The sequence below is a fragment of the Bos taurus genome, chromosome 8 (genome assembly GCF_002263795.3).
Source record: "Bos taurus isolate L1 Dominette 01449 registration number 42190680 breed Hereford chromosome 8, ARS-UCD2.0, whole genome shotgun sequence".
Taxonomy (NCBI): Eukaryota; Metazoa; Chordata; class Mammalia; order Artiodactyla; family Bovidae; genus Bos; species Bos taurus.
The window spans coordinates 62,038,137-62,065,813 of record NC_037335.1 but is presented as its reverse complement, the minus strand read 5'-3'; the positions used below and the strand labels follow the sequence as shown (position 1 = coordinate 62,065,813).

Below are 27,677 nucleotides of genomic sequence, written 5' to 3'. Positions count from 1 at the left end.
CTGTGATCCCAGGGAGGTCCCTTGGCTTCTGTGGCCCTTGAGGGGCCTCTTTGCACTAAGACTTGAGCTCCTCTTAAGTGCCACCTCCTCCCTAAGGATTCTTGAAATCCCTGGGACTGCCTTTGCTTTCTACTTCCATGGACTGCTAGCATCTGTACCACTCTAGAACTGGGCTGGCCCCTGTGGAGGCTCTGAGGCTGCCAGTCGCCCATGTCTCTTGTCTCATGGGGCTGAGGAAGGCCATGCAGCCAGCACCCAGGACGGTGCCCAGCACGAGCAGGCGTTCTGTAACTTGTCATGGTTTTTCACTCGGTGCTTATGGTTGCTGGTGTCCCAGTTCTCCTGCTGAGCCATGGGTTCTTTGGAGTTGAGGGGTCTTGTCTCATACCATGTGAGTGCTCAGCACCAGCCTGGGGTCCACCTTGGCACCCAGTGAGGACTCGATGATGGGTCTGAGGAAGAAAAGCAGACAGGTTCCCCGCTTGCTTATGAATGTGGATCTTCCGCCGACACGGCAGCAAGAGAGCTGTCTCCTGAGAAGGCTGCTGCTCTACATGGGCCCTCCTTCATGTACTGATTGAGCCCCGGAGCAGCCGGGACCCCGGAGTGGCCAGTTCACCTCAGTGAGTCTCCACAGGGGATGGCGATACAGCTCAAAGAGGTCTCTGCACACAAAGGCAGTCACCGGAAGAGCACAGAGTGACGGGCAGGGCTGAGGGGCCAGCCGTAATTGCCGGCAGCTCCCGAGAGCCCTGCAGAGAGGCCTGCATGGCCTTTTAAATTGTGAGCAAAGCACAGTCGTGTCGCCAGGTGTGCAAGCCTGTCTCCCTCCAGGGACCCCAGAACAGGGCCCTTCAGGGGAGACCCCCATCCCTGTACAGATGACCGGGGGAAGGGAGCAGATCCAGCTCCCTGACTCAGACCAGGGCCTTCCCCTCAAGCTTGGGCTGAGCGTCCAAGAGCGGGCAGTGCAGGTTCCGCCAGGCAGTGACAGGCCCACACTGCTCCTGCTGCTTTGACCATTGTTCTTTTTCCACACCTCTGCTCCACAGAGCTCACCCTTTTTCTGGGGTATTTCTGTGCATGCCTGGAAAAGAGATGGTAAGGGAACACCAATTAGTCAGTCTCCTGGCTTTTCGACAGCTCCGGAAACCAGACTCGATGGAGGAGGGGGCGGGGCCTCTGCCTGCGTTGTGTTGGGTTTGCGTCCAGGATCCATCTCCCAGCTGCCCTGCCCTTGCTGCCTGGTGGCGTCCACCCCGAGGACCCCTGCTGCCCCATGCTGTCACTTCGGTCTCCAGGCGACCCCTGAATTCAGGCCCAGCCCTGAAGACCCCTGGTTAGGAGGAGGGTCTTTCTCTAGCAGATGTTGTAACGGTTTAGATGAGGAGAGCGTCACCTGCCTTCCCTTTGATGTGGTGCCCGGAACTTGGCTGGGTTTCGGCTGTGTGTCTAATTGGGAACAGCCGCCCGCCCCTCCTGTGGAACGCCTCACTCAGGCTGTGGTGCTGGGTGTGACTTTTAACACCTCAGATCTGACCGAGGAAGTTGCCCCTTCCTCCAGAAGATTACAACCAAGACAGTCTGATAAAAGAGGTGTGAGGAAGCAGGAAAGGCAGGAAGAAGAGCCTGGTCTAGGAATTAGAGGACCAAGAGCTTCATGCCTTCCCCAGGCCTCAGGTTCCCCATCTATAAACTGTAGTCATTAGAGAAGGAGAAATAGCATATGACATCCCTTATATGGGGAATCTAAAAAGAAATGATACAAAAAGAACGTATTTACGAAACAGAAACAGACTCACAGACTTGGAGAATGAACTTGTGGTTGCCGGTAAGGGAAGGATGGGAGGAAGGGATAGTTAGGGAGTTTAGAATGGACGTTTACACACTGCTATATTTAAAATGGATAACCAACAAGGACCTACTGTATAGCACAGGGAATTCTGCTCAATGTTAAGTGGCAGCCTGGATGGGTGAGGAGTTTGGGTGTGAAAGAAGACGTGTGCATGTATGGCCAAGTCCTGTTGCTGTCCACCTGAAACTATCTCAACATTGTTAGTTGGCTATACTCCAATATAAAATAAAAAGACGTTTTAAAATGTAGTCATTAGACTCCTGGGCACAGAGCCTTTCCCTGTGTGTTTTGTGTTCTGTGCAAGAGTGGATCTGAGAGCAAAGCTCCCATGTGGAAACAAGAGATTGCCAAAGCAGCAGCTAAAATCGGAAGCTGTCGATCCAGAAAGGAAAGGTTCATAGGTGGTTGATGAAACCCTTCCATTTCCAGTGCAGGGTTGCCTGTTAGAGTTTGTAAGCAGGACTTCTGTGGCTCTGGGGGATGAAGGGTGATCTCAGAGAAGGAGGGGTCTTGGCATGGTATTCCAGAGATGCCCCGGTAGTGGTAACTGAAATGAAATCAACATTCCCAGAGCACCTTCTGTGGACCAGGCACTGTCCTAAACACTGAAGGTGCATGGATTCGTTTAATCCTTATAACATCCTGATATTATTGCCCCTGCCCCAGAGATGAGGAAACTGGGGCAGCTTGCTCTGGGTCCCCCACTGGGGTCAGAACTTGAGCCCCAGCCGAATGGGGGGATCCGTGGTTTCAGCCAGCACACTGTGCTGTTGAACCTGTCCATTATCTGGAGCCTGGACTTTGTCTCCCAGGTGGCTGGTGTGGGGCAGCCCCGGGCAGTGGCAGTTGCACTGTCCTGATTATACAGCCCTAGACCATGGAGGCCTGAGGGCCGGGCATGCCCACCACTGACTGAATAGAGGTTTCTTGGGCTGAGAGATGATGGTGGGGCCTGGGAATGGAGGCCTCCTTGGCCACATATTTCTGTTGAGCTCTGCTACCCTATGATTTGGGATCTGGTGTGGATTCTCAGACAAACCAGCTGGCAAAATTAGAGATGAGGGGCCTGCAGGCCAGCATCTGTCATTTCCAGCTCAGCTTCTGCATGTCTGTGCCAGCCTCTCCCCACCCATCTCCACCCTGCCCAGAGGTTCTAGGGCACCTCTCCTCAGACAGTCCTGGGGGTGCCGTGCTACAGCATTCAAGGCCACCCAGAACCACTTCCACCTGCCTCCGCTTCCTCTCCGCCTGAGCCCCTGGACGGCCCGCCTTCCCCATGTTCACCTCGTGGTTCCAGCTGCTGTGCCCCTGCTTCTGTCCTTCATCAAACACCCATTTTCCCTGCCACACCACCATGCATGCCCTTATGTCTAAATTCGTTAACGCCTTCCCAGATTTCCCCCAACTAAGTTGTAGGGTCACATCTGCCCCCTGTTGAGGACACTAAGCCACCTCTGTCTGTGTAGGGGGCTCTGACCCTCTGTCCCCGAGGACCAAGTCCTGAAGACCAGGACTGTTCTGCTTCGTCTCGATCTGCTCATGTGCTGGGCATTCAGTAGGTGCCTGACTGGGTGTGAGGACAGGAGGATACCCATGCTCCTGGAGAAGGTTGGGTACACCAGCAATGTGCGCTGATTTTTTTAGACTGTTTCCGAAAGATGAAGTCAAGCCCTGTCCTTTTGTATCTGTTCCTGAAAGGAAGGTCAAGAGATAAAGAAATTTTTTTTTCTTCTAGTCTTTTTCGTTAGATGTATATCCACCTGCTTTCAAAATACAGATTTGAGGCTGTGCGTAATACAAAGAAATGTATATAATGAGGCTGCTATAATAGATATCAAGATACACATTCTAGAAGGAAGGGCAGGTGAACCCGAATCCACCCATATCTAAGCTAATCGAGCCATTGCAATTAAGCATCAGAATTAATTCTGAGCTTCCCGACAGACAAAGGAAATAAAATAAAAACATGCAAACAAAAAGCTGTGAGGGGGAGGCACAGAAGTGGTGAGCACCAGAGCAAAGTGTAACTTGTTGCCCATGGACTTGGGGAACTCAAAACTCTCAGAGCCAGTTAGGAGGCCCCTGGTTTGCACCAAGCTCTGTCCTAGGCTCCTCACTCAGATGAACCCCCGGCCCTCCTTGCCTCTCAGGGCTACAGTCCTTAGCCAGCACACCAGCCTCACCCTCTGGACTCTATGTCCATGGTGAATGTGCTCGGGGTGCCTTCCTCAACAGTCTCTGATTCTAAAGAAAGTGCTCTTTGTGTGTGTGTGTGCTTCCTCCATATGTAGTTGCACTTGAAAACCTTTCTGCTCCAGAGGTCAGCAGAAATCCCTGCCCTGTCAATTTAATGTTTCTGCTCCCTGCCTAAGAGGCATAAAATCACAGCCTGCCACCCAATATTAAAGGTCATTTTCATGAGTTTATAGATGGTGATGTCCAGATAACTCGTGAGTTAAAACATATGGTTACAGCTCCCTACTAGATCAGTCTCTGGACCGTCACAGATCAGTCAGAGTAATAAGGAGGATGGGCCTGGTCATTAGGCAGGGGACAGTGACGGGCTGGCATGGTACCACAGCACTTGACTTCCTGGGACTCTTGGAAAGAGGAGAGGAGATGTTTCCTAAATAGGAGCAGAGATGCTCCCTACATGGGTGTTTTCTCAGGCAAAAGCAGCTGCTTCTGAAACACACAGCTCCTATAAACCCAACCTGCTTAAAATCACATTGACTTTCATGTGAGATTCTCTTAATTACATTTTCTCTTTACTAGCATCCTTATTCATTATTTAAAACTTTCAAAAATTATTATGCAATAATTCCTCCCTCTAAACGCAGTATCAGATTTTCCACACTTTATTCACGTGTATCAGTTCTTACAACATAGCTGTCATCAGAGTTTAGATATTATGGGCAAAATGTGTGATGGCAGTATCCAGCAATTCCTAAACAAGGAGTAGAATTCCTTTGGGGCTTTGTTCACATTGCCCAGGACTTGTTTAAAAAACCCACGAGATAGGGTCTGCTCAACACATAAACAGTCTTGTATTTCACTTTTTTACTTAGCATAATTTCATGCACAATTTTCCATGTAGCTACATAATCTTCAGATTTATCATTTTAATGGCTGCTTAATATTCCATCCAGTTAGCGTGCCATAATTTACTTAACTGCTCCCTATTGTTGGAGCCTTAATGAAAATTTGAATTCACCATGTAATACAGGGGGAAGCTCGTTTTAATGATTACCATTCTAACATCCTCTGCCCTGACTGCATGCCATTACTAACCCAGCTTTGGTAAGGCACAGATGCTTTCGGAACAATAAATCCTGTCTGAGAGGTGTATGCATGAGTCCCTCTGATTTAATAGCTAATCTGTTCCCTGCACATGTTTTCCTTTTAGGCTGGTGTTTATGTAGAATATCCATCTCTTCTGAATATTGTGTAACACTAGACTATATTCATTTTTCATGTTGTTCCAGGTACCTTAACCCTGCAGTCAGAGACTTTCATAAATTAATTGGAATTTGGAGTAAAGAGGAGTTTCTGGCTGTCAGTTGTTGTTCATTTATCCCACCCATGTTCATGAAATATCTGTTTGCAGCTGCACTCTAAGACAGAAAATGAGCAAGGATGTTCATGATTACTGGCGGCCCACAGAGCATCCGTGAGTTGCTCTGAGGCCCAAGATTAAATGGCGAATTTTCATGCGAAGTGCTTTGGATACTGTAGAGCACATATTACTGGTTGTCAATCCTCCTTGTGAAAGAAGACGAAGTGGAAGGTGGTTTTCCTAGGTCAGTCCCTGTCAGCTGCATTCCCAATGTCCCAAGCCCTTGGAATTTTCCAAAGACAGGAAGTGAAACTGCAGTCTTTAGAACCAGGATGGCAGTGATGCGGATAATGACAACCCCACAAAACACTGCTCAAATAGCTTGATAGATTTCGTAATTTACAGAGTTGTCTCCAGTACTTTCCAGTTGGTTTTTGCCTGAAAGTGGCCAAGTCCTGCCTCTTATAACTCTTCTCTTCTCCTCTTGTGTACTAAGTCGCTCAGTCATGTCTGACTCTTTGTGACCCCGTGGACCATAGCCCTCCAGGCTCCTCTGTCTGTGGGATTCTCCCAGCAAGAATACTGGAGTGGGTTACCATTCCCTTCTCCAGGGGATCTTCCCAACCCAGGGACAAACCCGGGTCTCATATGTTTCCTGCATTGGCAGGCGAGTTCTTTACCTTTAGCGCCACCTGGGAAACCTCTTCCTCTCTTACTCCCCCATAAAAATGAAAGTATCATCCTTAAAACTAATAAATCATCCCACTTTACTCAAGGGACCCAGTAAAGCCATGTGTTGCCAAAGTATGGGACATCTCAGAGGAGACAGGATTTTAGGTGGCCACATAGTGAGGTTTTCACTTTTCATTTTCTTTCTTTCTAAAAAGAGAAAGTTGTTCTTATTTGCCAAAGATGGTATCTTGGTTTGCTGCTTGCATGCCCCATCAGCTCTCCAGTGCTTGCTGTTCACCTTTTCAGCAGAGAGAAAGCAAGCCTTGGGCTTTGGGAGATGTACCTACCTAGCTGGCTTTGTTCTTGTTCGTTCTTTTTATGTTTATCATCTGTTTTTGGGTAAAAGGTTATGGTTTATGGGGTGGTAATTAAAAGTTTCCTTTTTAAGTGGATTTATTTACTCTAAAAAATGAGGCAACATCAATAAAAATGGTAAATAATAACCCAGGTGGTACTAGAAAATGGCAAAATCATGAAGTTGGGATGTAACTCAGTGAAGTTTGGGAGATACCACCTGGTGTTGATGTTGTTCAGTCGCTCAGTCGTGTCCAACTCTTTGCAGCCCCATGGACTGCAGCACACCAGGCTTCCCTGTCCTTCACCATCTCCCAGAGCTTGCTCAAACTCATGTCCATTGAGTCAGTGATGCCATCCAACCATCTCATCCTCTATCGCCCCTTATCCTCCTGCCTTCAATCTTTCCCAGCATCTGGGTCTTTTCCAGTGAGTCAGCTCTTCACATCAGGTGGCCAAAGTATTGGAGCTTCAGCCTCAACATCAGTCCTTCCAATGAATATTCAGGATTGATTTCCTTTAGGATTGAGTGGTTTGATCTCCTTGCTGTCCAAGGGACTCTCAAGAGTTTTCTCCAACACCACAGTTCAAAAGCATCAATTTTCCAGTGCTCAGCTTTCTTTATGAGTATGAAAAGGCCAGAAGATGTGACACTGAAAGATATCACCATAGCGCTGTTTAATTTAAAACACTAAAGGTCACTGCCCAGCATCAGTTAGTTTCTGTTGTATCGGGTGCTATGCACAGGGTGGAGTTTTTGTCGGCCCTATGAGCTGGTATTGAATCATGAAGCCTAGTCTAAAGAACGCTGTTCCTAGGAAGGGCTGACATCATCTATGTGTTTTGTCAACTGCTCTTCAAGATGTGTGACTCCCATGGGTTCCTGTTGTGTCCCTGTGGTGCTGGAATTCTGATTTGGAGAACGCCTCATAACTCCATTTGAACGGCTCACTCTCAAAACCCTCACCACTTCCGTGTCAAGCCCTATCTCCCCTCTTCCCACCTCCTTGGGCCTGGTGCTCCAGCAGAAGTAGGCAGTAAATAAACATTTGCATGCATGCTAAGTTACTTTAGTCATGTCTGACTCTTTGCGATCCCACAGACTGTAGCCCATCAGGCTCCTCTGTCATGGGATTCTTCAGGCAAAAATACTGCAGTGAGTTGCCATACCCTGCTCCAGGGGATCTCCCTGACCCAGGGATTGAACTGCCATCTCTCGTAGTCTCCTGCATTGGCAGGCGGGTTCTTTACCACTAGTGCCCCCTGGGAAGCCCCAAACAGACATATAATGCACTATTATTCAGCCTTAAAAAGAAATGGACTTCTGACACATGCTACAATGTGTCATTGTGGTAAGTGAAATAAGACTGTCAAAGAAGACCAAGTGTCCCCAGCCAAGTACCTTATATGACTCCACTGGATGAGGTACCCAGGTAGTCAGATTCACAGAGACAGAAAGGGGAATGGTGGTTGCCAGGGGCTGGGGGAGGGGGAATGGAGGGGTTAGTAGGGGACAGTTTCAGTTTAGGATGATGAGAAAGTTCTGGAGATGGATGGTGGTGATAGCTGCATGACAGTGTGAATGTACTTCATGTCACTGAGTTGCACACTTAAGAATGGTTAAATGGCAAATGCTCTATATATGTATCTTACAAATAAAACAAGAAAGTGGGTAGTGAGCACCTTTTCTCCAGCTGTGCTGCCTGGGCTTGCCCTGGTCCTAGCACAAGGAATCCTGTCCCTCGTCCTATCCCTCCACTTGTCAGAGCTGTCAGTTCAAATGTCATCTCTCCTGCCTCATCCCTCGCGGGCCCTGCAGGAGACCCCTTCCTGAAAACAGTATTATGCTAATTTAGGTTTGCCTAAATTAGCAAACCTCTCTGCTTGCCGAGAGCAACCTCAGCAACCCCTCCTGTCCCCCTGCACACAGGGGGTGTTTATTATCAAAGCCAGAAAAATGCCCCCTTTTTTGATGAGGAGGAGCCTGAGTATAGCATCCTGGCATTTGTCATTCAGCCGCCACTGTCCTCTCAGGAGTCAGCAGTCGCTGAAAGGATCGTGCCCTGTGTGAGGCCTCATCTCGATGGGCGGCCGCTGCTCAGCCCACACTGGAGCCGGGCCCTGGCATCCTCTCCAGAAGATTAAGAGCTTTCCTTCCTTATTCAGAAGTGAAACTGGACCTCTGCTCTCCAGTGTCTTGGCTGTATTCAGCGTGTTAGGAGATAGGCAGGCCCTGAGGGAAGTAGAAATGCAGGGAAAGGGTCACTCATGGGGCTTTGTAGGGGAGAAATCAGTGACCCTGGGTTCTCTGGAGGTGGTTCTTGGCTTCGTAGGTCTGTAAATGGATATGTGAGCTGTGTGGAAACTTGAAGGCCATTTGGCCCAGTCTCCTCATCTTATCCCTGGTAGTTCAGCTGGTAAAGAATCCGCCTATGCCATGCAGGAGACCCTGGTTCAATTCCTAGGTCGGGAAGACCCCCTGGAGAAGGAAAATGCTACCCACTTCAGGATTCTGGCCTGGAGAATCCTATGAACTGTATATCCATGGGGTTTCAAAAAGTCAGACACAACAGAGCGACTTTCACTTTCATTTTCCTCATCTTATAGGCGGAGAATGATAAGTCCAGAGACCAGGGAGCTGCCCTAGTGGGAAGATCACCCCCCCATCTGTAAGCGGGGGGTTGCTGAGAGCTCTGTGTGTCCTGGGCTGGTGTTGGAACACACCCAGGACATCACACTCGTGTGTGGACTCTGCCCTTGAAGATAGCGGATGGTGACAGGGAGCATTCTGGTTCTGTTGTTTGGTCCAGAACCTGATATCTTTGTGAGGAAGCCTTGAGCCATTAAGCAGAGACACTGCCCTCAAGGGGAGGGCAGCGGTTAAATGCAATGAGGGGTCTGTTCTGTGCAGTCCCCATCTCCCTGGCTGGTGGCTCTGAATTCCCATGTGTATCATCCGGCAGATCCCAGGTGAGGAGGCATGTGCTGTGCACACTTTACATTTCTGCTTCCTTCCTTTTCGACTGCAGAATTTCAGAGGCAGGAAAGCGTCCGGTCGCAGCACAAAGGCATCCAGTTATACGACACCCCTTATGAACCCGAGGGCCAAAGCGTGGACTCGGACTCAGAGAGCACGATCAGCCCCCGGCTGCGGGAGAGCAAGCTGCCCCAGGATGACGACAGGCCCGCTGACGAGTACGATCAGCCATGGGAGTGGAACCGGGTCACTATCCCAGCTCTGGCAGGTAAGGAGCCAGCGGCCCCACTCAGAGGAGGCTGCTCACCTGCATGGCACTCACCTGTGTAAAGGGAGTAAGTGCATGGGTCCCTGCCTGCTCAGGTAAGCCACAGGGTTTCTAGTGCAGCTGGGCCCTTTAAAGATGAGGAAGATCCTGGAGGCCAGGATCTAGACAGCCCAGATGATCTCATTGTCTGACTCTGTCTTGGTCCTGTTGGTAATGCTCTAGTTCACTGAAGCCAAGATTTTGGAAGGAAATTTTAAAGACTAGAAGAAAATCAGTCTGTCGTGCAGCTACGACAGCCTGCATACATCCAGGGCCACTGCATTTCCTGTTCCAGCTTCATTCAGCACAAGCCTGTTCACAGAGCACAGGCTGTGGGCACGTCCTGACCTCAGGGGCTGACCTCGCCCCTGGCCCGGAGCCCCTTGAATGATTCAGGTGCCTCTCTGCTCCCACAGCCTTCTGAAAAGCAGTATGTCATATGTGTCACCTGTCTTCAGCTATGTTCACACCCTTTGATCCTAATCTCAGTCCTTAGGATCCAAACTTATGATCGAAAGCACAGAAAAAGGCATGATGATCATGAGAGATGGGGAACGACCTGGATGTTCGGCATTGGGCATTGATTAAATGGAATATTGAGCAGCCACTACAAAGTGACGTTGACAAAGAGTATATTATGTATAGCAGCCTCGGAAAATGCTTATGTTTAATGTTAAAAGGGGAAAGTCAGATGCAAAAAATTTCTATGCTTCTAAGAGTTTTGGCATATGAACAAAGAAACATGGAGTGACTAACTCTTATCACATTGAAGGTCATAAAGGAAGAGTTTTTATTCTTAACATTCATTTTGTTTAGAATCTCCCATTTTCAAGCACAACTGGACCCTTCCTCCCTTTCTGGGGCTCAGAAGTGAGGCTTCTGCCCTCCACTTGTCTTGATTCCCTCAGTTGAGGTTCTGACTACTCTAGCATGTATGGCTCAGTTCCCTGGATGTAGCACTCTGTGCAATCTCTGCCTTCTGCTAAGTGCCCTTCCCAGCTGTGTCCTATCTGGGAAAGTCTTGCACTTCCTTTGCCATCACTCTGAGCCCTCCTGGCACATCCACGCATCCCACGGGCTTCCTTGCTGCCTCTCTAGGCCTGCAGAGCTTCCTGCTCGTGACCCTGGTGGGGCAGTTCTTTCACCATATAGTCAGTGCTATGGGTGCTGGGCCCGTCTGGCAGGTGGTGTGTGCCAGCCAAAAGCCAGGGCTGAGAGTAATTGGGTAACTGAAAGGTCTTTGGTCACCTCACATCTCTCCAGTGCATTTCACAGCCTTTCCTACTCTGGGCACAGTGAAAGCCAAGGACTGTCCCCTGGCGTGGTTGATCCCGGGTGTGGGAGAAGCTAGAATGGGACTGATGCTGTTCCAGAGGTGGCTCTTCGCAAACACCAGTTTGATTAAAGGGCTAAACGTTTCATGTAACAACTGTTCTAGACACCAAGGGGCCATGGCAAGAGATGACACTGCAGGCAGCTGTGGCATCTCACCCTCTCCTGGACTGACCACCTTGCAGGTCATGTTACCTCTGATGTTTTGGTCTAGTCTGGTGCTTTACTGCTCAAAATGTGGTCCCTGGACCAGCAGCATCACATCACCTGGGAACTGGTGAGAAATGCAGAGTCTCAGGCCCCAGACCAGACCTGCAGAAAGTGAAAGTGTTAGTCGCTCAGTCATGTCTGACTCTTTGCAACCTCATGGACTGTAGCTGCTAGGCTCCTCTGTACATGGGATTCTCCAAGAAAGAATACTGCAGTAGGTAGCCATTCACTTCTCCAGGAGGCCTTCCCAACCCAGGGATCAAACCTGGGTCTCCTGTTTTGGAAGCACATTCTTTACCATCTGAGTCATCAGGGAAGCCCCCAGACCTGCAGAGTCAATAAGTTTCAAAAGACCCCCAGGGGATTCTCAGGCTTGTTAAAATGAAAAGCACTTACCCCACACGACATCATCTCTTCAGAAGGCTCTCAGGCCAGAACTTGCCCAATTCTGCCCAAAGCTGGTTTTAGAACTACTATACATTTCACAAAGGATCACAAGGTCTCAGAACTGGTCCCCACATAAGTTTCTGGGCCACGGGTCTCCATTCTGGATTTGGTTTTCTGTTGCTGAGTTGCTATCACATGTGTCATTGTAGGTCAACTTCTTAGGCTGCTGTTAGGAGGCAGATGCAGAATCCTGTCCCCACCTGTGTCTCATCAAGTCACTTACCTCATCAACTGTGTGTCCTGCTCTGGAGTGGATACTCATTGTGGGTGTGTGCTAAGGCACTCAGTCACGTCTGACTCTTTGAGACCCCATGGACTGTAGCCCACCAGACTCCTCTGTCCATGGGCTTCTCCAGGCAAGAATACTGGAGTGAGTTGCCATGCCCTGCTCCAGGGGATCTTCCCGACCCAGGATTCAACCCAGGGATCGAATCTCCTGCATTGCAGGTGGATTTACTGCTTAGCCCCCAGGGAAGCCCTGGATACTGATTGTGCTTTCCCCAAGAAGCTTTTGGCTCAGTTCTGATTTCTGGGGCATAGAAGGAAGTTGTTTCCCTTGGCTGAAGGGATGCTGTGAGCACCAGTCTTGAGTCTTTGACCAGATCCCCTCCCCACATCTAGACAGAAGTTGTCAGGTGAGGAGCACCCTCCTGTTTCCTAGCCCACCGTGTAGGTGGAGTGAAGTGGATGCACCACCTCTCGGGTAACCAGAACGAGTGGAAACAGCTCGACTGGGTTGCTGAAGTGCTGCCAGAGTCCCATTTCTAAACCAGGAAGGGTGGCTGCTCAGGAACAAAGGTGGCTCCCACCTCCTGCCTGAATGAGTAGAGTGTGCAGCACATGCTTTAGCACGTCATTGGTGGTGTCAGGGAGCAAGGCAGTGCTGAGCTGGGCCTCGTCCTCCTTTTCACAACCCCTGTTTGAAGTGCCCCGCCCAGTTCTCTGGGCCCTTGGGTGCTGTGATGGGCCCCAGGAGCCTGGGGACAGGATCTGCAACTGGGCTAAAAATCCACTGGGCAAAACTGTCATCATCTCTTTCCATCCCTTATATTCTGATTCTGCCTGTTTAGCTTGCATGAAGGAACCCGGGCAGTGTTTTCAGATTTCCAAAGGTGTACAGTATGGGCACCCCCAAAGGGCAGAGGTGGGCCTACCAAGGAGGAGCCATAGGGATATATGGTCCCGGTGAGTGGTAAGAATTTCAGATACACCTGAAAGTGTATCATGAGCTTCCTGTCACTGAGATTGGCCAGCAGAAGCTTGAGTGAGGCCGCATTGGTATCAGGAGGGCTTTGCCTGCAACCCCCCACTTCAAGGCTGCTTCCATGCTTCATTTCATCAGGACCCCAGCATGCTGGCCGGAGGCTGAGGGAAGGGGAGCCCTTTGAACTACCTCTGTGATTCAGTCTATGAAGCAAAAGTGCTTTCTGCCCTTCACAGTGCTGTCCTGCATTGCAGTCATGAAAGGAGGCTCTTGTAAGGGGTGCTTCGGCATTTCCCACAGAAGGTGGCCTTCTCAGCCAGGGCAGCCTTTCGGGAAGTCTCGATTATCACTTCCTGGTTGTCATGAAAACAGCTATTGCAGGGTTTGAGGTGGTCCTCACTTCCTGGGAATGATAGTCTTCCCTTCGCTCAGAGTTCTGTAGCAGGTGAAGGAGGTTTCCTGCCTGCCCTCCCTATGGGAAGCTGCTGATAGCCTCAGCCAGGATCCCTGCCCCCATGCACCCAGCACCGGAGTCTCAGCATACATGCCTGGCCTGAGGTTGGGGGTTGATCCCAACCTCCAAAACGGATGCCTTATCAGTTTTACAATCAGGCTGTCAGCCCCCTGCCCACCCAGCAGACTCCCCTGCCTTCAGAGTTGGCTGGACTCGGTTCCCCCCGCTGCTTTGACTCACCCCCCAGAGACTTTATAGGCAGCAGGTCCAACCCCTCACTGATGCAACTCCCTGCCCAGCGTGGGGCAAGAGAAGTACCCTGAGTGATCCCATGCTGTCTCGGGTGGCACAGCTTGGTGCAGATGGTCTGACCAGCCCCTGGGCTTTGTAAGATGGACAGAGCCTACCCAGGAGGTGGCCACACGGGGAGAGGGCTGAGGACTGGGTGGGTAACCTAGAGAAGCAGACTTGGGCTCTGGGGGGGCGGGAGGGGCATGGATGTGGAGTCTCCACATCTGTGGGGGCCCCTGGAAGGACAGGGATAGAACCTCTCCTGGGGCCTCCGTGCTCTCTCTGGGGAAACGTGTCTGCTGCAGAGGGTCCTGGTGAGGCTTACAGAGCACTGTACTGGTAGTGCTGGTATTTACAGAACACTTTTGCGTGTATTATCTCATTTCATCCTCCCAACCACCTCCTGGGATCTTAGTTTTGTCCTTTTACAGATACAGAAATTGAAGTCCAAAGAGAAGAAACAGTTGCCCAGGATCCTATAGCTAGTCAGCTGCAGAGCCAGAATTTGAACCTATAAAGTCCCACTTAGAATCCAAGCCCTTACCCTGTTGATGTCTCAATTCTCTGACACCACGCAAGATACTGCATGTAATGTGCTAGAGCCCTCATCCTCCCAGAGCCCCTGGGTTGTTGTTCAGTCGCTCAGTTGTGTCCCACTCTTTCCAACCCCATGGACTGCAGCACACCAGGCTTCCCTGTCCTTAACCATCTCCTGGAGTTTGCTCAAACTCACGTCCATCAAGTTGGTGATGCCATCCAACCATTTCATCCTCTGTCGTCCCCTTCTCCTCCTACCTTCAATCTTTCCCAGCATCAGGGTTTTTTCAAATGAGTCAGTTCTTCGCATCAGGTGGCCAAAGTTTTGGAGTTTCAGCTTCAGCATCAGTCCTTCCAATGAATATTCAAGACTGATTTCCTTTAGGATTGAGTGGTTTGATCTCCTTGCTGTCCAAGGGACGCTCAAGTGTCTTCTCCAACACCACAGTTCAAAAGCATCAATTCTTTAGCACTCAGCTTTCTTTAATGGTCCAACTCTCACATTCATTTATGACTACTGGAAAAATCATAGCTTTGACTATATGACCTTGTTGGCAACATCACCAATTTCTCCTTGTGTCTACAGCGAGTAGGATATGTGCCTGGGGTGTAGGTTTCCACTCGAAATGGTTCCAGCTGAGGAGCCTGTGACAGCCCAAGTTCTAGAAGGTTCGTGACTGCACAGGGATGACCAGAGCCATCCCATGGGTTGGTCATCCTCTGCCCCCGCTCTGCACAAGGAGGGGTCCCCACACCACGGCATCCCACTCCTTGTCCAGCCAAGGAAACTGAGGCCCAGGGAGGGAACAGGAACTGCTGGAGACCTCATGGCAGAGCCAATTGGGCCATACACAGAGGATGGATCAACATTTCTTTTTAATTCAGTGGGTTCAGTTAAAAGCTACTTTTTTAATGATTGCCGTTGCCTCCGAGAAGAAGCAAATGATCAGAGTGCTTACTAAAGGTGCTGGGCAGCAAGAGAGTGGGTGAAGGGCACCCTTAAGATATTTCAGAGAAGGACTACCATGGTGGTCCAGTGGGTAAAACTTCCTGCTCCCAATTCAGGGGGCCCCAGTTTGATCCCTGGTCAGGGAGCTAGATCCCATTTGCCACAACTAAAGATTTTGCATGCCACAATGAAAATCAAAGATCCACGTGCTGCAGCTAAGACCTGGCACAGTCAAAAAAAAAAAAAAAGATCTTTCAGAGAAACAGAGGCATTTTGTTTTTAACTCACTGTCTGGAGATTTGTCCCCATTGAAGTTACTTTTAAAGCAATGTCCTGGTTTCAGCCAGCAACGGGCCTGCCTTCTAGCGAAAAGAGAAGACAGACATGACTCAATGCTGAATATACTTATTTTGAGTACTTATCTGTCTTCCTTACTAAGCTCCTTGGCCAATTTCTCTGCCCTTGAAAGCTCAACACAGTGTCTTGGTGTCAGGAGCCACTGGGACAGTAGTAGGAGTCAGACAATCCCAAGTTTACATGCCAGCTCCACCACTCACCAGCTGTGGGATCTCAGACAGGCTCTCAGCCTCCTGAGCTTCGGTTTTCCCGTCTGTAAAACAGGGATTGTCACAAACTATCACGCTGGATCTCTGTGGTGATCAAGGGAGAAGATTGGCTGAAAAGACTTCATAAACTCTAAAGGGTCATGCCTGAGAGAATGGTTACTGGTGCTCAGGGAAGGCTTGCTGTATTCAGTAAAATTTAATTTTATATATTAAAACAGTACTGCATAAAAAGCTACTTTGGGGGCACAGAGGGCCCATTTATGAAATTCATTCCCAGTTACTGCAGGCAATGAGAGGTATGGATAGTGTGGAAAACAACACTTCTGTAGGAGATACTCCCTTCTCGATTCCAGCAACAGTTCTCACCGTGAACCACCCAGTTCTTCCATCCTTTATTCAGTCCCTCCTGAGGACTAGACCACTGGTCCCCAGGTATGAGAGGGTCCCCACTGCCAGTCTCCCCCAAACCCCTCTCTATTCTAGCTGTGACATGTTCGTTCGTTGGTTGGTTTGCTCAGAGCATGTGGCAGAGTCACCGGCAAGAAGCGTCAAACAGATTACAGGGTCCCACCCCCAGAGCTCCTGATCCAGTAGGTTCCAGGGATGAGGCTGGAGAATCTGCCTCTCAAACAGGATCCCAGGTGTTGCTGAGGCTGCTGACCTGGGGACCCCACTTTGAGAACCTACAGCACACTCGGTACTTACTATATGTTAGGCGCTGGGCTCAGGGAGGAGGTAGGAAAGGGGTATCACAGCTTGGCTTGGTGTGTCAGTGCCACCTCCCCCAGGAAGCCTCCCTTGACATGACTCCCTTCCCCACCCCCGTCCCAGCTTGGGCTGGGGCCCCTCTGTGCTCCCTCCACATCCTCTGTGGATGTGCACTGGTTTATTCTGGAACAGCCAGGTACTCCCTTGTCACTGTCAGCTGAAGGGGTGCTATTGCTGTGTTGGTCACCCCTTTGGCAGGCACCCTCTTGAGTTTTGACATTTTCCCAGCCTCATCAAGTGAGGCTCAAAGGGCAGAGGAAGGGGAAAGTAAGGTCCCAGGTATGTCTATTTCCTAAACATCTGTGAGTCATCCCTAAGCCAGCTCAGTTGGCTAATTTAAGATAATCTCATGAAGATAAGGGGGTGATGGAGGAGGGGCAGGAAGTTAATAGACAGTGAGCCCCGGTTACGAGGCTGGCGTGGGTTAACCCTATGAAGTCCTGCAAGGGAAGGGATGGTGTGGTTTCACTGTCATCACACAGATGGCACCATTCGGGCTCAGAGACGGTGAGCAGCCTGTCCACGCAGCTAATGAAGTCGAGTCAGGCGCTCTCCCCACTGCTGCATTGACATTGTGAGTATGTCACGAGCAGGTCTGAACCTTCCCTTTACCTGTGCTGGGGTGAGGTGGCTTTTCTTAAGGCAGAAGCCGCTGCACCCACTCCGTACTGGGCTGGTAACTTGTCACCGTGAAGCACAAGAGCTCCGAAGGTGGTGGTGCTGACAGTGATTGCGTCAGCGCCTGCTCCAGGCTCGCTATTCCCACCAAGCCTGTGACTCATGCTCATGTGCTTAGAATAAACAGGCTCAGCCTCGGCAGAAGAGTCCACGGGGAATCTGCCACCCTCACCTGGTGCACCCTGCGCATGCCACCTCCTCACCATTGGCCCCAGTGGGGCTCCAGCAATGCTTCCTGCCCCCTGCTCAGCTTCCCAGAATGCCTTGGGCCTGGGAGGAAATTAACAATTGTGTTGGTACTCCGAGCTTTATGCTATGTAATGAGTAACAGTTGTAATTAATGTTTAACACGTGTGAACAGCAGGTCTGCAGAGAGGAGGGGGAGGGTTTAAACAGAGAACTGGGATCACTCACTTCCTTTGGCTGATATGTTACCGAGGGACAGGTTTTTCCAGTTGGTTTTTCTGTTTGACATATGAATGAATTCATTTAGTAACCTTAAAAAAAAAAAGAAAAGAAAAACACTGGTGTTTCATAGCTTTGGCTTGCCAGCTAATTATGTTGATAGAAATGTTTCTTCTTCAAGTGCCTTTGTCTCCTGTGTGGAAAAAACCCCAAAGGTTTAGTAGAATGTCTTTGCTCTCTCTTCTGCTTGGCAAGACAGAGGTCTTCATGTGGATAGAGGTTTTAAGTTCTGTGAGGTCAGAGACTCGGCGGGCCTTGTTGACACATAGGTCCCCACCTTAGATCAGTGCCTGGCAGGTAATGAACACACAAGTATTTATTAAATTATTGAGTAAATTAGGTCTCAGGAAAACCAACCCCAAGTTCTCTTGAGGGGTATCGCACAGCCTGCTCAGACAGAGATGGTATGTTTTCACATCACTTTTTCAAGCTGTACACCTGTCTTCTCTTCAAATGAGGAAGAGGGGCCTGCACAAAATAGGGGCATTTGTGAGTGGCTGGTGATGGCTGTGGTTGCTGCCCTTGGTCTGAACTAGAAGCCGAGAGTGTGTCCCTGAATGTTGGAGGATTGGCCCGCGAATCTGCCTGCCAGGTTGTGGGTGGGGAGACTGGTGTGTCAGTAGGTGGCAAGCAGGACCCTGAGAGCCAGGCACCTGTCCCCTCCTGTCGTTCCTCTCCTGTAATTCCATCTATGGATAGGCAGCAGCAGAAACATAATGAGCAGCTGGGTTGAGGTTTGGGGGTTCCTGGGAGGGAAGACTCGTTTCTACACGTGCCCAGCCTGCTTCCTGCACATCCTCTGAGGCTTGTGGATGGGGGAAGTCCCTCTCCCAGGCCCCAGGACTGATTCTAAGTGTCTCTGGGTGTCTGCAGGTGAAAGTGTTAGGAGACACACTGCATTAGATCTGAGTGGGCATTCTCCATCTGACAGGGAACCCAGCCCAGAGCTAGCAGAGCTGCAGGGTCTAGATTTAAGCCCCTGGGCTGTCACTTGCTAGCAGGGTGACCTGGGTCAAACGGCCTGTTTCGTCATCTGTAAAACCAGGTGGTAATTTGAATCGGTGCCAGAAGTCGGGGGCACAGTGAGTGTTCAGTGGACGCTGGCTTTTGGTATCTTTATCATCACTACTGTTTTTGAGAACCTGTTACACTGTAGATAGGATTTGTGCTGAACTTGTTAGAGGCCCCTAGGATTCCAAGTTCAAGTCTAGCTGTTGACATGGGACAGTCCCTTTCGCAGCTGGTCATTTCTCATTTCTAAAATGAGTTATGATGGTGGAGATGGCTTGCTTTGGCAGCTGTAAAGGCCTCTGCATTTAGGTCATTTTGTCATTTTCATCAGGATTTATCCCTACTTTTCCTGCAGCCAAGCAGCAGCCCTCGGGGTGGGGTCTTTGCACCAGGCAGCCACATCCATGTTTCCCTTTTGGGGTGCAGACTAGGAGGATAAAGCCATGCTCACTTGTGCCAGGCCCTCCTTCCCCAGTCCAGGCTTGGGTGTACATGCATGGACAGCATTCCTGGAACCCAGATGGCATTCCTGGAGCCCAGGCGGCTTCCAGGCGCCTACCTCACCGGCTTCCCCATGCCCTGCTTCTCGGGAAGTCACCACTACCCTCTCTTATAATGAGGAACTTCTGTTCTCAGGCACTGCCCTTGAGATATGGCAGCACGGTGTCCTGGGGCCTGCATGTACCTGTGAGGGGAACACAGAGGCCTGTTATTGGTGATCCTAAAAGAGCCAGCCAAACATGTGCTGAGCTGCCCATTGTCTCACGACCTATCTGCAGGTACAGCCTTCACTCCCTGGGGAGAGGAGAGAGTGAGGCCTGCTCTTGAACTGCAGGGGAGAAGGGGGCTTCATCTCTCTGGGCCTTAGTTTCTCCACCTGTAAGATGGAAATTCTAATGCTTGTCTATGAGGAACAAGCGAGATGATGCAGAACATATGTTTAGAAAGTTGAAGCAGCGGAGGACCATTGTTGGGAACAGAGTTTTAGTCAAGTAGGAGCGCTTGTGCATTGTCATGAAAGCTTCCATAGACTCTGGTCATGGGGGCCCCACCTCCCCAAATCAATGCAGGGTCTGCCTCCTTGCCCCCTCTTGGGGGCTCACGACTGCCTGGGCTGCAGCCCCTTATATGCCTCTTCACCCCTGCCCTCCCCACTCCACACCTGTGCCCTCTACCAAGAACCGGCCAGAGCCAAGGCCAGCAGTGTGCAGGAATCAGCACCCTAGACTGTGTGGAAAGGGTGCTGTGTGCACCTTCGTTCTGGTCTCTCTGCCCTTGTGTTTTCAAAGTAATAGGATATCCATGAACAAACACCAGACCTGGAACACCGTCAGGCCTCTCCTGTCAGCCCCGTATTTGTTCCCTCCTCATCCTCATGGGGCCTTAAAAGGCCTCTTCAGCACCTGAAAGCTCTGTGCACAGAGTTTTGTTTTCAGTTCTCTAATCCTTGTTGCCCCTGCGTAAGGGACTCTGTCCTGTGCTGGAGAACTGGGGAGGCCGGAGGCCAGCCAAAAAGATGCAGCCACTGATCCACAGGCCCCACCTGGGGACCCAAGGCCCTAGGTGCCCTTCACTTTCTTCCAGTTCCCTGTGAATCATCCTTAGGGGCTAACATCCATACTCATGGTCAGCCCGGAGGACTCAGGGATGTTTGGCAGGCTGTCAAGTCTTCTCTCCCTGCCTGGCCTAGAGAAAGGCACTCCTAGAGCACCCCTAGGTGAGGGGAGGCTGCCCAGGCTTTCATCCCAAAGCAGAGCGTCAGGGGCTGGGGGCTGGCGCCCCCTGCCTGGCATGATGGCCTGCTCCTCTCTGCTGGGCAGTCTACTTGCCCGGTCCAGGCCCCGTTCATAAAAACATAAAATCCCACCAACCTCCTCATTTTGTTGTGAGGGTCAGAGAATGTCACATCAGGTCCTCACATATGCCTGCCTGTGAACAGGAAGCGCTCAGTAAAGGTCAAGTCATTTTTCAAAACTATTTTAAAATGATTTGAGGAGGGAGTCCAGCTCCTAAGTTTCCTTTCTTGATTGATGAATGAGGTTTTTTTTTGGACCTGCTGACCATAAATTTGGGTGGAGATTCATTCACTCAATAGAGTCTAAGCATTGACATCAGGCACTATCCTAGGCACTGGGAATTCAGCTTTAAAAAAACAGAACATGTCTTGTCTTCTTGGAGCCTCCACCTTAAGAATTTCAGCGCAGGCTGGAGAAAGTGGTTTCTGATACAAGGCACTCAATCCTCCTGAGTAAATGAAAAGGAGCTGCTCTGAGCATGGATGTGGCCATGGGGAGAAGGGACCACCATGTACAGGGGCCCTGCCTGGGCTTTGGTATGTCCTCTCTTACTAATCACCTCCATAATCCTTTATGGTATAGGCCTTGTCAGCCCTGTTTGATAGAAGTGGCAGCTAAGGCTCAGAGAGGTTTGAAAACTTACCCAAAGTCACACATTAGTGGCAGAGGCAAGATTCAAAGCTGGATCTTCCTAACTGCAGAGTCCATACCCTCTCCATGACGCTGAGCTGCTGCGGTTCTTCTGTCCTCTGGCCTTGTTGCAGCCCATGGACTGCGTGTCAGGCACAGAGAACTTCAGGAGAGGCTAAGGCATGAGGCCTCATCTCCATCTGGTTCTGAGAAGACACCTATGTATGTATCATATGGACTGGGGTGGGGTCAGACAATGCCTTAGACAGGGAGGCGGGGTTCAGGAAAGGAGAAAGGCATTCCTTTCTCCCGGGGCCTGCGTACGTGTACGTTGCTTCAGTCCTGTCTGACTCTTTGTGACACCAGGCTCCTCTGTCCATGGGACTCTCCAGGCAAGAATGCTGGAGTGGGTTGCCATGCCCTCCTCCAGGGGATCTTCCCCACCCAGGGATCGAACCCATGTTGCTTTTGTCTCCTTCATTGGCAGGCAAGTTCTTTACCACTAGCGCCACAGGGGAAGCCTTCCACCTTGGGTGGTCTTGACAAAAGTTGCCCCCAGGAGGCAGCATTAAAGCTGAACTTTGGAAAATGGCTAGGATTTTTGCACTCAGAGATAGTGAAGAAAGGGATTCTCCAGGGCAGACACAGCAGAGCAGAGGCCTGGAAGCAGGGAGATGAGGGATGGGGGACCAGCTATTCTTTGTGACTGGAGCCGAAGGGTGGGTGTGAAACCCAGAAGGGTTGTCACCAAGTCACCAAGGGCCTCAAGCACCAGAGTGAGTTCTCTGTCCTTTCCTGTCCCGGGGACCTAGGAGCTAGCAAGGGTTTCTGGACCTGGAGAGCTGTGCTTTACAGGCTTATGGGAATTTGGGAACCTGATCTCTTTGGCTAGCCCTGAATGATAAACAGGAAGGAGCCAAATCTAGAAGGAACATATTTATTTCATCTAAGCAAACATTTACTAAGTACCACCTCTATGCCAAGCACTGTATTCAGTTTAGGGGCTGACAAGATATTGGAGAGGAAAATAAGTCATAGGTATTGTCCCCCAGAGAACCCCATGGGCTGCCAGGGGAGGAGTGGCTGGGGGCTTGCTGAACTACAAGAGAAGGGTGGAGTGCTGTGAGCTGTACTGGAGGAGGGGAGTTCTCAGAAGGCGGGATGGGGAGGTTTTGTGGAAGGCAGGCTTTTGTGCCAGACCTTGGAAGCTTCTAGACATCATACAGTTGGTGGTCATTTCAAAGACTAAATGAGGGAGATGTAATGCCTGCCTGGCCGGCCCTGTCACTTTGCTCTGAGACCCAGATGGTAACCCCCTCCCTTCACCCATAGGATGGCAGGGTTGTCGTGAGGGTTAGAGCTAGCATGGGTGCTTGTTAACACTGACCCAACGTCAGGACTAATTGATATAACATCTATAATACAAGTAGGAAGGGGACCACCAACAGCAAAGGCTAACCTGGGTGGAGGAAAGGCCTCCCAGGAGATCTGAGCTGGGTCTTAAAGATCTCATCAGATCAGAGCTTTGGAAGGACATCTAGGGCATCATGAAGGGCCACCTCACCTGCCTTGGAGACAGAGGCTGGTGGAGCCGTTAACTGGACCACCTCTCCCACTGCCACCAGGGCTCTGGTCCCGTCATCGCACCACATACGAAGGGCTCCAGAGGCCTGGTCCTGCCCGCCTGAGGCTCCCCTCCCTCCAGCAGAACCCTGACTTCCGTTTCTAATTGCCTATAGGTGGAATTAATTAGATACTGTCATTCTAACAACTCACAGGGGTGGTATATTTTTTCTCTAAATGCAGATATTCTTTTGAGGGCTGTGTCTTCCTTTATCTTTTACAGAAAATCACTAAATTAAAAGAATTGCCTTTTAAAATTGCAGATTAAAGAGAAACTTAATTAGAAGGAATGAAAGCAGTTGTGTTTGGAGCTTTTGTCCTTAACATTTGTTTTTCCCTTGTGCTGCTGAATCACTGCGCTTGGAGTTTGTATATTTTTATTTTAGGTGGGATGATTTGCCTAATTAAGCCTGTCATTCATCACCACCTGTTCCCTCTAAAATATATGCCTATATTATTAAGCTTGCAAGCGAATGTATAAATTAATTCAGTGGGGAATTGCAGTGTTGACTGGGACGTTATTAGGTTTTATCCAGTTTATCTGGTATGAAAACTGATATTTTTCCCCAGTAAAATGAAACAGCAGCTCATTAAGTTTCTTCATTCAGTCATTCTTTGAGCACCTATTATGTTGTGGTCAGGTACTAAGGCTGGGGGAATGGGGGAAAATATGGTGTAGCCCCTGCTCTTGAGGGGCTCATGGGGAGCCAAACAAAGAAACTGGCCATTAGGGTACCATAGGCTGAGATCAGAAAACTAAGATCACGGCATTCGGTCCCATCACTTTATGGCAAATAGATGGGGAAACAATGGCAGTGAGAGACTTTATTTTCTTGGGCTCCCAAATCACTGCAGCCATGAAATTAAAAGACACTTTTTCCTTGGAAGAAAAGCTATGACCAACCTAGACAGCATAGTAAAAAGCAGAGACATTACTTTGCCAACAAAGGTCCATCTAGTCAAAGCTATGCTTTTTCCAGTAGTCATAAATGGATGTGAGAGTTGGACTATAAAGAAAGCTGAGCACCGAAGAATTGATGCTTTTGAACTGTGGTGTTGGAGAAGACTCTTGAGAGTCTCTTGTACTGCAAGGAGATCCAACCAGTTGATCCTAAAGGAAATCAGTCCTGAACATTCGTTGGAAGCACTGATGCTGAAGCTGAACCTCCAATATTTTGGCCACCTGATGCAAAGAACTGACTCATTGGAAAAGACCCTGATGCCGGGAAAGATTGAAGGCCGGAGAAGGGGTCGATAGAGGATGAGATGGTTGGATGGCATCACCGACTCAATGGACATGAGTTTGAATAAGCTCCAGGAGTTGGTGATACATAGGAAAGCCTGGCATGTTGCAGTCCATGGGGTCACAGATAGTCAGACACAACTGAGCTACTGAACTGAACTGAGGCTGAGATCAAGGTGAGTCTGGGAAGGGGGTGAAGCCAGGGAGGGCTTCCTGGAAGAGGTGACTCCTAAAGAACAAGTGGAGTCAGTCAGGTGGATGAGGAGAAAGGCAAGAGTTCTAATGATTCACACAAAGAACACAGCCTGGAGGGCGGCATGGTGAGACCTGAGACTAGATAGGTTGCCAGGTTGTTGGTCTTGAGAACCTGCATTCCTTCCATGATCGTGTTGCATGCTCCATGCCTCTCTTCTTACCTTCTGGGCCAGGAGGTGTGTAGTAGGATTTTATACTGGCAGAAATTCCCAGATTCCGATTTAGCCAGTGGAGCACCCAGATTGTCCTGGGTGAAAGTGCCTTACAGTTCATCTAGTCCCTCACTCTTATCTGCCTCTGGCAGAACTAAGCCTAGAACCTTGTCTCCCACCTACCCCTTCCCACACCCCCACTCTGCTACCCCTGGGGCACTGTTCACCACTTGGGGCCAGAGGCCTGCTGCACTGTCCCTGTCTCCATTCTCTCCATTCCCCCAAACCAGAAAGTTAGCAGACGGGAGGCTTCATGGGAAAGTGCACACTGGTCCCGTTCTCCCTGACCCCACCTCCCACTGTGCCCCGATCTCCATCGCAGTGCGGTATTGCACAGGAGTCTTCCCCAACTTGCCCCGTGAGTAGTCAAGTCCTGTTGGAGTCATCTCCAATGTCCCTGTCATCACTGAGGGATTCAGCCTCCATCACCTTCCCTATCTCTCTGCCTCCAGGGTCACCCTTCAACCCTCTCTCCATCAGCAGTCAGAGAGGTCTTTAAAGCCCAGTCTGAAGGATGGCATTCCTTAATTCAACCCACTCATAGGATCAAGTCCCAGCTCTTTAGAAAGGTGACCAGACCCTCATCTGTCTACCTGATCCCAGTGCTTGCCCCTGCCCAACGTCACCCATCCAGGGCTTTGCAAGTTAGGTGGCTCAGGTCAGAACTTGCTTTACCTCTCTCTCACACCCCCTCCCAGGACGGTACCCCATTTGATCGGTTGCCCTGAGGGCTGGTGTGGCTCCCTGCAAGCTCTGACTGGGGAGCTGGGCTACTGGGAAGCCGGGGGAAGGCCCGTGGTGACATGTGTGTGGGGGCCCCCGCTCTGAACATCACCCCTTTATCACCACTGTGAAAGCTCAGCTCATCAGCTGGATGGAGGAGGATGTTTGTTTCTCAGATATCCAACCGCAGGACCTATCCCCTAAAAGGGCCTTGAGGTCATTGCCACCTGGCTGTCTGTCCCCGTGGTTGGACACAGGACAGAACTGTAGCCAGAGAAGAGGGCAGGGAGCCTCCAGACGGGTCCTCACTCTGCCCCAGTCCTGGCATCGTAGGCTGTGGGCGTCTGGAGGTTGGGGCTTGGCCTCTGCCGTGTTTTCTCACAGAGCTTAGGGTTTTCTGTGAGACTTCTTCACCTGGACTTGCCAGCCCCATCCTCCAATGCTCAGGCCTAAAGCCAGTAGTGACCTTGACCCTCTGTCTCTCTCTCCCTCCATTCTGAAGACATATACAAGTCCGATTCTCAGTCACTTCCATCCACCTCTCCAATGCCAGCCCGTCCTACAGGAGTTTACTTACTGCTTGGCTTTGCTCCTCGTCCATCTCACTCTCTCTCTCTTTTTAACAAACTTTTGTTTTTTTAAGAGTAGTCTTAGGTTCACAGCAAAATAGAGATGAAATTATGGAGAGTTCCCATAGACCCACATTCTCTGTCCCTTTTCAGCCCAGCAGTCCTGTTAAAGAGTACCAGGTCGAAAGCTTTCCCCATCAGAAGTCAGAATGGCTCTTCATTTTTCTCAGAATAAAACCAAAGTCCTTCTCAGGGTCCACAAAACCCCCAACCATGTGGTCCTGCTCCTTCCCACTCCCCTGGGCCTCAAATCCCACCCAGTTCAATCCACTCCAGTTGCCCTGGGCTGTGTTGTTTCTCAGTCACCCTCAGCCCATTCCTAAAGTCAAGGGCCTTGAATCTGTTCTTCCTTCTCCCCAGAATGTCCTTCCCCCAGACGTCCACGCTGCTCTGCCCCCTTCCTCCAGGCATTTGTTCAGATGCTGTGCTTTGAGAGGCCTGCCTTGTCCTGCTTTCCTTTTCTCCTGAGCACTTAGCCCCAGCCGGTATGCTGTGGATCTGACTTACTTTACTTGTTGTCTCTCAGACCCTGAACTCCAGAAGTGGGGATTTCTGTTTTGCTCAGTGCTGTTTTCCCCAACTGTGAACTAAGCCTGGCCCACGTGAACAGGAGTCTAGAAGGGACAGCCTGCCAGACCCCGCTGCAGTCACGAGAGTGACCAAACACGTGGGTCCAACCTGTCTCGAGCCTTCCGTTGGCAGGAACCCCCCTCCCCGCTGTTTTCTGTAGTGATTAATAGAGCAGCCTGTCTCAGAGGGATGGAAATGCTTCGCCGCCCTGATGGATGATCTGGCTCCGTGGCTGAGACGCACAACGAGTTCATTCACCATCCTCGGTGGTCCATAGACCGCACATCACCACCGTCAGGGCAGGAGTTTCCCACCACCTTCCGTGAACATGAGGTTGATTGCTGTGTAGCTGGGGTCGGAGGATGACTCGCCACGTCCGTGCTTGCTGGGTGGGGCTGGGGAGATTTCCAGCATTGTGTGTCTGTGGGCCTGTAGCTGGACGTGGCCTTGGGTACACGGTTCCGCAGGCCCTGGCCCAGTTTACTCAGCACTCAGTATATGTTGGGCCAATCAAATGTAATCCCTCATCTGATTCCCACAGCAGTCAGTATGATAAGAAATAGGGCTTCAGAGAAGTGGAGTGGCTTAGCCAAGGCACACAGCAGGTCATGGCCAACTTCAGAGGGGGACTTAGGGCAGTTCGGAGGCTTCTGTGAAGTACTTAGTATGTGTCCATATTGAGTAGGCATGATAATAGTAATGAAAGCAACCCTTTATGATAGCATTTACTGAGCACAGACTAGCTACACGCCAGGCGCTCTGCTAAGATGGCTGTTCACCTCCTGGCAGACTCCTCACAACAGCCCCACGAGTTGGGTACGGTCGTCATCCCTAGTTTTCAGATGAGGCAACCGGAAACCCATAGACATGACTTGCAAGGTGGACTGCTGGTCTCTACCAACACTTCTGGCAACTCCAATTTTGTTGGTTTTTAAATATTTATTTAGTTGCGGTATGCAGGATCTTTCATTGTGGCACAAGGGCTCCAGAGCACATGGGCTCAGTAGTTGCAGAATGCAGGCTTAGTTGCCCCGAGGAATGTGGGAAGCTTAGTTCCCTGACTAGGGATCAAACCTGCATCCCCTGCATTGGAAGGTGAATTCTTAACCACTGGGCCACCAGGGATGTCCTGGTAACTCCAGTTTTAGCTCAGTATTTTCTACTCTTTGTGGGGTGTCTCCAGGGTCCTGCCCTCCAAAGGTACCTCCCCAGCCCATGGGGTGAAGGGATGCTCCTGCAGGTCCAGGGCTGGAAAGAAGGCACATTGGAGGGCCCATCCCACTGTGCTGGGCACTACTCCAGCCTCACCTGGGGGCTAGTCCAGGACGGGGCTGGCTGTGTGGAGGGCCCACACGGTAGGGTG

At 50.4% G+C, this 27,677-nt stretch overlaps 1 protein-coding gene across 1 annotated transcript in view; it reads left to right on the top strand.

The window, feature by feature from the left end:
- SHB (SH2 domain containing adaptor protein B) overlaps positions 1–27,677 on the top strand; it is a 135,372-nt gene that overhangs the window by 78,258 nt on the left and 29,437 nt on the right. The window contains exon 3 of the mRNA NM_001192934.3: positions 9,467–9,682. Within this exon, the coding sequence (NP_001179863.1) occupies positions 9,467–9,682 (216 nt within the window). The remainder of the gene's footprint in view (positions 1–9,466; positions 9,683–27,677) is intronic.